At 28.5% G+C, this 10,316-nt stretch overlaps 2 protein-coding genes across 3 annotated transcripts in view; one reads left to right on the forward strand and one right to left on the reverse strand.

Annotated features, from left to right (window-relative positions):
• The window catches only part of LOC111681101 (carbonic anhydrase 2), a 73,253-nt gene that overhangs the window by 46,804 nt on the left and 16,133 nt on the right, over positions 1–10,316 (reverse strand). The window lies entirely within an intron of this gene.
• The window catches only part of LOC111681113 (opsin, ultraviolet-sensitive), a 10,838-nt gene continuing 1,502 nt past the window's right edge, over positions 981–10,316 (forward strand). Inside the window, exons 1-2 of the mRNA XM_046952315.1 lie at positions 981–1,762; positions 1,838–2,023. Of these exons, the coding sequence (XP_046808271.1) occupies positions 1,314–1,762; positions 1,838–2,023 (635 nt within the window). The 5' untranslated portion in view covers positions 981–1,313. The remainder of the gene's footprint in view (positions 1,763–1,837; positions 2,024–10,316) is intronic.

Consider the following 10,316-nt stretch of genomic DNA (forward strand, 5'->3'; position numbering starts at 1 on the left):
TGTATAGTCGGGTGTAGCCGACTATATAATACCCTACACCTGTCAGTATGTATGTTAAAAATGGGGATTATTTAAAAAAATAAAGCATTTGGTTTGTTTTTTTTAACTTTATTTCGAAGTATTTTTACTTTTATTTTGGCAAAAAAAGATTTTTTTTACAAGAGGGTTCAAAGGGGAGTAGGACAAAATATGGCCCTATCCTTAAAAATGTTGGTAGGGGGAGTTAAGTCTTCTTCAATAATATTTATGTAGAATTTAAAAGTGTTAATAGTGTTTGTAAGTGAATTTTGACCTTTAAGTCATTTTCTGAAGGGGAGTTTGTATGGGGGATAGGATCAAATGAAGCCCGATCATTACAAAAATCGGTAGTGTCATTTAAAGTTCTATAAAACTAAGTTTTGTCGACTTTTGTTAACATAATAGATCATATAAATTAATTATAAGCCAAAAGGCCCTATTTGGGTGGTACGGTTGTATGGGGGCTAGTCGAAATAATGGACCGATTTTAACCATTTTCAATAGGCTTCGTCCTTTGGCCAAAAGAAGCGTGTGTGCCAAATTTCATCCATCATCTTCAAAATTGCGGCCTGTACCTTGCGCACAAGATTAATATGGACAGCCAGCCAGCCGGCCAGACGGACGGACGGACATAGCTTAATCGACTCAGAAAATGATTCTAAGCCGATTGGTATACTTTAAGGTGGGTATTGGACTATGTTACAAACATCAGCACAAACCCAATATACCCTCCCCACTAAAGTGGTGTAGGGTATAACAAATAAGCAGAATAAACTTATTCGCAACGCTTAAGCTAATAACAAAATATAAAATAATATTCAGAAATGTTTGCTTTGTAAAAACATGTGATGAGTTTTTTCAAAGAAATCTTATTTCGTTAAACAAAAATGTTAATATGTACGAAATATTATAAATCTCTTTAAAGTATTTTAAATTTTTAATATTTGTTTATTTCTTTAATATTTCTAGGAAACTCAAGTATGTCAACATGTTCAAAGGATTATCTAGCTATATATAGCAAAAAGCAATGACAAAATGAGAAATATAAAGCCATCGAACAAAAATAACAAAGGAACATAAAAACAAAAACAACGAAATTTTGAAATTGGAAATTATTATCTAAAATTACATTTTTGTGCACAAGAACAGTGTGTCAGAGTATCATAATTATCTGTGACCTACAGAAATAAAACCACACGAATGAAACCCTCATTCCGATGGGAACAAGTTGATCGTTTTTTAAGTTTTTTCATTTGTTCAACGAATACAATAAGAACTACAACCATAACTACACAATGGATAAACAAGGTACGAGTATCAAATCAAAGTTTAAGTCTTCTTTTTGCCCAAAATTTGAAAACAAAACTTCGCGACAAAAGCCACCTAGAAAGCAAACATTATGCCCACCTATACAAAAATTCAAACCGCGCCTATCATACCAGAAACCCACCATTGGGGTGGCGATACTTAACTGCATCACTAGTTGGTCTACATTCCTGTTATTTAATAGTTTTTACAACCAAAGATCGAGATTTTTGTATGAAATATTTAAATTAAGACTTTACACATATTCATCAGTGCTTTTGAGTTTATTGTCTCTAGTCAAGGCCCATTCGTCCACGTTGGCACCAAATGCGGAAGTATTCGAACATGATTTGGTGGTATGCCTGCCTAATATTTATACAAACTCATGCACAATATATGTAAATTCTTCATTAAATGGCTTAATTGAATTAAATGAAAGGTAAAATATTATCATAGAAAACTAACATTTATTTTTATCAATACTCTTAACTTTCACTTATATTTCTAAAATTAGTGTTTATCCTGCTCTTAAGGGCTTTCGCGGATCCTATGACTACAAGATGATTGCCCGAATTAATCCATTTTGGTTGACTTTTGAACCACCAAGCGATACATCATATTACATAATGGGGACCTTGTACACGATTATATTCGTGTTTGGTGTAACCGGCAATGGATTGGTTATCTATATGTTTGCTAAGTAAGTTACTTCTCATCTCTGTTCTGTTCTAGTTCAGTTCTAGTTCAGTTCTAGTTCAGTTCTAGTTCAGTTCTAGTTCAGTTCTAGTTCAGTTCTAGTTCAGTTCTAGTTCAGTTCTAGTTCAGTATTTATACATATTGCCAGCATCTTTTGTGTAGGGCCTATAAAAAGAAAAAAATCTGCAAGTACTCACACGATGTTTTTATAGATTTTGGTTATTATTTTTAGTTTTAGTTAAATGTTATTAGGAATTAATGTTCGGCGGGATGAGTGGTAAATGTTTACTTTTCAAAAAGCCATTTCATGTAACTTAAATTGAAGTATTGAAGTTGAATTTATGTTAATTTAGTTATTTTTTTTTTTGGAAATCCATTAGAGGTGTGTATCTCAATGGACAAAACAAAACACATTTGTTTGTTCATTTAAGTATGGTAATGATTCGTTGATTTTTATTTATTATTAGTATGTATTTAATTTTAAATACTCACTTTTAAACTAGACACGAGAGAGTATCTTAATATTGTACAGCTGAACATCTCTATACTGAATTGGCGGAATCATATAAAAGAATAATCCCGTGGTATTAACGAACGACGTTCGCATTGAACGAGATTTATGAACAATTATGCTTTTCTACAGTAATCGTGATCGTGTTAATAAATATAATATTTGAAAAAAGCATTGTATGAAAAAATATGCTGACTGTATCGCAACTGTTACATACATACTTATATGTTTAAAACAATTTCTTTGAGTTTAATACAATATGTTTCTCATTTAATTGAAGTTTTATTTACTAATGAATGATTTATAATACTATTGACACTATGAAGTTGGTAGACCAAGATATTGATGTTCGACTGTAGTTTATTTTGTTATAGTATGATATTAATTTGATAATCATACAAAATAATTTTGGGTTATCACGATTTAACTTTAATTGATTTAGCAAACATTCGAATACAATTACATACATACATATGATCGAAAAAATTTTCACTTAAACAGTTTAATTTGGAGTGCGAATTTATTTAATTTCTACGTTCAATTCTACGTTAATTTGATTTCTACGTTTGTTGTTAAAAATGGAGCTAAGTTCACGATATTTGAGGGACATTACTTTTGAGGGAATTATGCACATATGTATATCAATTCAAGTGGAGTACACTGAAGTTGTCATGAGTTAAAAATAAAATACAAGCTTTCACATACATACATAAGTATCTATAGTATACATCGTATACCTAAATACATACATATGTACATTCTATATACTGACTGACTTATTCATAAACATATATCAAAGGCTTATAGAATAAATTTTGTATAAAAATTTTATTTATAAACATTTGATAAGAGTTTATGAATAAGACCCTTATTATTTTTAATCAGTATGACTTTATTTATATGTATGTAGCATATACATATATCCATTTAAAAATTTAAATATACATATTTATGTACATACATACGTATATATGTCTGTACACATAACGCAACATTGTGCATTCACGTCCTAGTGATAATGAGATACCCGTCGATTTTTTTTTATATTTTTGGATTTGACGTGTTTACTCAAGATGGAGTTACATTTTTGGGTTAATTATGTGCTAAATGGCTTTCATTAGCGTGTGTACAAGTATCTTATTAAAAGTTATAAATATACATACACATATATCTGCCTCAAAGAAATGCATGTATGTGTATACATATGTGCATTAGGGTTTTCAATTATTCGTGTTTTTAAATATTCGAACAAAATTTACATGTAATTCATGCGAGTAGTCGATATTTAATTTGTTTATGTTTCAGGATAATGAATAAGGTTTCTTTTTCAGGTAATAATTGTTTTTTATTTATTTCTCCTTTAAATGTAAATATTTCTAACCTTGACAATTTATTTTGAATATTTAACTTTTTTTGCTGGAGCGCAGTGTGGAGTACTCCAGCACTGTGAACGTAGCTTAATACATTAAACAAAGTGTAATAAACCAGATATTTATTGTTTAATTCACATAACAAAAAAAATAATAAAACAATTTGCTACTGTTTTTTTCTATTTTTTTACAACATTTTGTTTTAAATTACAGAGATTGGCGCATGTGCCCAAGGGGTATTTAGGGTGTTTAATTGAATTTTGTTTCGTGCTTCAAATTAAGATATCGAAAACAAAACTATTATCTCTTATTTTATTATAATTATTATTATAATTATAATAAATTAAGGGATAATAGTTTTGTTTTCGATATCTTAATTTGAAGCACGAAACAAAATTCAATTAATGTGTTTTAGGTAATTTCTGGCGAATACAAACGAGTCACCTGCATACATATTTCCTAGAATAATCTTGATTTATGACATAAACGTAATATAAATTCATCTTATCTCAAGAAATGTCTTCATTACTTCGATAAGAATTGCCTGAAGTTATAAATGTGTAAAGAAATGCATTTGCTTACTTGTAACTGGTAATTCGAGTCGGTTTAGGTTGATGTTTATCAGTCGATTAATTTAGGAGGTGATATGGAAAAGTTTTTAATGCCGATCTTATTACACTTACATAGAGCGCAAAGTACTTCAAATATTTAAATTAAAGATTCTAATACAGGTACAGACTTTTGTATAGCTAATTCGGAAAGATAATACAATAAAAGTTAACTCTTATAAGTTTTTTTTCTCGCATTTCTTCTTTTATTTTGTTTCTTATCTTATCGGAGAAAAAATAAAACGTTGCAGAAAAACAAATATAATATAACGTATACATATCCATACATATTTATAATAAATATATGAACCCTGCCAACGGGAACATCCGTGTGTACTTATTCATTATTTTTAAAACTGATAAGCTAAACAGCGATGCTTTACGAATTACAAATAGCGGTTATATTTCTGAACTGTTACGTCTGAGATAAGAATGAACGTTTTATCATTTATTCTGAAAAACAATAACGACTACATCTTATGTTTGCAAAAGTCAATGTTGTGATTTTTAAAGAGTATTTATATTTATATATCTATCGTATTAACATTCATCTTATTTGAATTTTTATCAGTTTTGTATTGTATTCCTTTAATTACTAATTTATCTAAATTTTTGACTCATTATAAATATGAATGACATTACATATAAGACCTGGTTTACACTGGGAAACTTTTGTTAAGAAAATTTTGATTTTGTGTGTGAGAGGAAGAGATGGTTGACATTTCTTTCTCTTTCTCTCACACTCAAAAATCAGAAGTTTCCCAAAAACAGTTTCCCAATGTGAACCAGGTCTAAGTGGTCAAACAAAAAAAAATGGATAAAGTGTTTCTAAAAATTTAATGAGTTGTATATACCATTAGTGTTCTTCTGTACGCATGTCGTCAACTAGAACTAAACTAGAACTGAACTAGAACTGAACTAGAACTGAACTAGAAATGAACTAGAACTGAACTAGAACTAAACTAGAACTGAACTAGAACTGAACTAGAACTAGAACTGAACTAGAACTGCACTAGAACTGAACTAGAACTGAACTAGAACTGAACTAGATCTGAACTAGAACTGAACTAGAACTGAACTAGAACTGAACTAGAACTGAACTAGAACTGAACTAGAACTGAACTAGAACTGAACTAGAACTGAACTAGAACTAGAACTAGAACTGAACTAGAACTGAACTAGAACTGAACTAGAACTGAACTAGAACTGAACTAGAACTGAACTAGAACTGAACTGGAACTGAACTAGAACTGAACTAGAACTGAACTAGAACTGAACTAGAACTAAGTATAACTGAACTACTAGAACTAAACTAGAATTGAACTGAACTAGAACCTTAACTAAAATTAAGTGTTATGTGTTGATGGAATCTAATGCATTGTAATCAAACAGCTGTGTACTTAACTATTTCCAAGAAACGCTAATGGTAAGCAGTATTCATTAAAAGATATGATTAATCATTAATATTATATCTTTACCAATTTTTTGCTGAAAATGTAACGTACAAAATGTTTCTGTAAAGAGGGTAACATGTCTGTTTCCAAATATATCGAAAAATTAAATTTTTCCAATTTGTTTCAAAACTTCCATTAAACAGTCAACATGAAACGTCTGCTTTTATAGATGGCAACTCTTAACAACAACGCATATCATATGCTCTAAACGAAAGAGATGTAAACAAATAAATCGTGTTGTGTTTTGCAAAAAAAAAAAATGGTAAATAAAAAGCAACAAAACATGGCAAATAAGAACGAGGTTAGTAACCGAGATGCCGGTAAAAGTATACACACATAATTGTAACAAGGAAAGAAGAAAAAAAAAATAAAATTGAAATTCTTATTTGGTGTTTTTCTTTTTTTGTTAGACATTCATTAATTATTTGTGTATATAGTTGTTTTTTGTAATTTTTCTTTTGTTTTTAATGTTATGAAATCAATTGCAATTTGCGTTATTTCTTGTATAAACTAAAACCTCACAGTAAATTTTTTCTTTAACTTAATAATACATTAACAACAATAACAAATATTATCGACGTATACATATAATATTTTGCACACAGCATCCATTTTTCTTTTTTTCTGCTATTCCAAAGCAATAAAATTTTTCATGCTGGATTTTTAAAATATATTTTATTTATTCATACTTTTTGATTATGTATATATTCCACTTGAAAAACACTTTATAAAATTTATTTTGATTTTATGTAATTTATAAATTTTTAGTTAAACATTTTAATTTCTATATAAAAAAATATTTCTGTTTTTTTTTAATCTTTTCTAACGAAATTTTACATCACACAGCAGCTTTACACAGACAACTAAAATTTCAGTGCGAAATTGTAGCAAAAAAATGTTTCCGTTTTTTTTGGTATTTTTCTCTCTCTATATCGTGTTATTGTTTTGTTGTTCTCTCTTATTTTAGAAAATTTACCTTTTTTGTAGGAGAACATGCACTATTAAGAGCAAGTGGCAAGTTTAACATTATTACATCGTCATCATCATCTATTGATGTTATTAACCGTTACTTTGTCTTTAGTTTACTTAAAACCAAAAGTATTTGATAATTTCTTTAACAAATTTTATTATTTTGCAATTTTTCTTCCTTCTTTTCATTGCTTTATTTTTGTCAAGAAATAAATATTTTCATATTTATTGCTTTTCTATTCTTGACATGCTTTTCCCTAATTTCATTGTGCTCACGTAAGCTTTCTTATTATACCCTTCACCTTCGTAGGAAGGGTATATATAAGTTTGGTATATATAAGGTTGTCATTGTGGTAACCATAATCTAAGAGCAACATATTATGGTTAAATTTAAAACATATTATGATCATTATTAGTATAAAAACCTATCATATTATGATTAAATATAGTCCGAATATTTCATCATAATATAGTGATAAAGTAATGTTGTAGTATCATATTGTAGTTTCAAGCAACCACATAATGGTTTCATGTAATCATATATTGGCTTCAAGTAACCATATTATGGTTACAAGTAGTCACATGTCTTCATGTAACCATATTATGGTTACATATTAAACATATTATGGTTAATTTTATGTGCTCGGCGTAAAATGTAATTATTTGTTAATTTTCTTTTAAACAAACACAAAACTTCCAAGCACTGATATTCCCATAAAAAATGGTTATGACAACAAAATATTGTTACATAAAAGCATAGAATAGTTGTCCTAACCATGCCGAACCATGTTTTTTCTCTGCGTGTATATTCTGGATCCTTATAGATAGCGGAGTCGATTTTGCTATGTCCGTCTGTCTGTCCGTCTGGTTGTCTGTCTGTATGTTTATTGAAATAAGTTTTTAGAGGACCCCAGATATCGGCGAGATCCGAATCTTCAATAATTCTGTTACACATGCTTTCGGGAATATCGCTATTTAAAATCAGCAAAATCGGTCCATAAATAACGGAGATATGAGCAAAAATCCGAGACAACCTCTGAAAATTTCATCAAAAACTGAGATTTCTTGTTCATGCTCAAACAGAATTGCAAAAAAAAAAAACAAAATACATAATCATACGGTAAATTTTGTTATTGTACTCTGTTTATAAAAACAAGACAGCGAGAGCAGCAGAGTAAGAGTAGCAGAGCAAGAGTAGCAGTGCGAGAGCAGCACTAGTGTGTTCTTATTGGCTAGAAACATGAAATTAAGTGAAGTTATGTGAAGCCTGGCTTAAGTTAGAAGCCATAAAAGGGAACTTTTTGGTACTTTTTTGTTTTTTAAAAGGTACTTTTTGAATTTTCTATAACATTGAACTTAGGAACATAAAATCAAGTATGTAAATTCCGAATTAGATGAGAACCGAAAAAAGTGAACTTTTTGGTACTTTTTAGTTTTTCAAAAGGTACTTTTTGAGTTTTCATTAATAATGAACTTAGAAACTTGAAATTAAGTATGTAGAGTCGGAATTAGGTGAGAACCGGAAAACGTGAACTTATTGGTATATTTTTGGTTTTTTTAAGTACTTTTTGAATTTTCTATCTAGAAACATGAAATTAGGTATGTTCAGCCCGAAGTAAGTGATTTGAAAGAACAGTTTTTGATACCGATTTTTTTTAGCACACCATGGTGAAGGGCATATAAGATTCGGCACAATCGAATATACAACTCTTACTTGTTTTTAAATTTACTAGTTATACCCAATGTGCAGAGTATGTTTAACGATTTTGGTGTGAAATAAAAGTGATCACACTTTTCGTTTGTTTTTGCAGTATCTCTAATAGTTTTCGAGAAAAATGGAGTTTTATATTTTCACTTAAAATATCGGTTTTTAGTAGGAAATAAAAGTGATCACTGATTTGGCTTATTTTTGCTGTATCTATTTTAGTTTTCAAAAAAAAAATGGACTTTTATGTTTTCACTCAAAATATCGTTTTGTGGTAGAAAATAATTGTGATCACAGGTTTTGCTTGTTTTTGCTGTATCTCTTATAGTTTTCGAGAAAAACGGGCTTTTATGTTTTCACTCAAATATCGGTTTTTAATAGGAAATAAAAGTGATCACAGGATTCGCTTGTTTTTGCTCTATCTCTATAGTTTTCGGGAAAAACAGACTTTTATGTTTTCACTCAAAATATCAGTTTTTGGGACGACGTTTTTTTCGTAATTCTAGTTTAAAAAAAACATATAATTTTAACCTTACCTGTTACTGTTTTCGATTCCAAAAATATACTTTTTACACAAGTTTTTTGTTCTTCTTTTATTTTGATTATAAATAATTTTTTTTTATACTTATGACTTAAAAGCACATTTATAAAAATCGCTCATAATCCTCTGTTTTTCTTTAATTTTTATTTTAAAAGGAAACATTAACTTATTTACATTGTAAATATGTAAATTATTTATTTATCACATTCATTATTACCATACATTAAATTACTTTTTGTTTATTGGTTTTATGAAAACGATATTGTGTAAAAGAACTTAATGATATATAAAAAAAATTAACACAATTTTTGTGCAAAATACAAAAGTAATAATAAAATGGCTTACATTTAAAGCAAATACTTACTGCCTTATTTATAACAATTTATCAAAGATAAGATATTTTTTCTTACAAATTTTGTTTTATAAACCATTGATAAATTATTATGAATAAGGCTGTTAAACGATATGATTTGGATATTGATAAAAGTCTATTAATAAAATCGATGCAGAAGGTAATATCTTTCAAACACATAATCGGGATTATTCTAACTCGCTAAGAAAACTTTACTTTTATGGATAACAAAATTGTAGTTTTCTTAAAAACTAACTGATGTAACTTAAATTTTACATTGTACTTTAGGGCTATTTATAAATTTATTTACATTGACAATAAATAAGTTAATTATTCTATAATAGTTTATTATTTATATTTGTTTATAAACTCTGTATTATAAAATGTAAAGCTCTTTCGTATTTACCTTTATAGATCTTCTACATAAATGTTTAAAGCACTCATAAATATGTTAACATTTGAAATTAAATTCGATATGGAAAAGTCAGATTAATATGTAAATATAAAGCGTATTTAAAAATATACGTACATTTCCGCAATATTCATCTACAAATATGTACATAGTTAGCTAGTTAATATAATTATTTTTTTTTTGGTAAAAAATTGTAAAGTTTTTAATTGAACTAAATCTATTCTAGAATTGAACAAGAACTGAACCACAATTGAACTAGATCTGAGTTAGAACTAAACTAAAACTGAACTAAAACTGAACTAGAACTGAACTAGAACTGAACTAGAACTGAACTAGAACTGAACTAGAACTGAACTAGAACTGAACTAGAACTGA

The sequence above is a fragment of the Lucilia cuprina genome, chromosome 5 (assembly GCF_022045245.1).
Source record: "Lucilia cuprina isolate Lc7/37 chromosome 5, ASM2204524v1, whole genome shotgun sequence".
Classification (NCBI taxonomy): domain Eukaryota; kingdom Metazoa; phylum Arthropoda; class Insecta; order Diptera; family Calliphoridae; genus Lucilia; species Lucilia cuprina.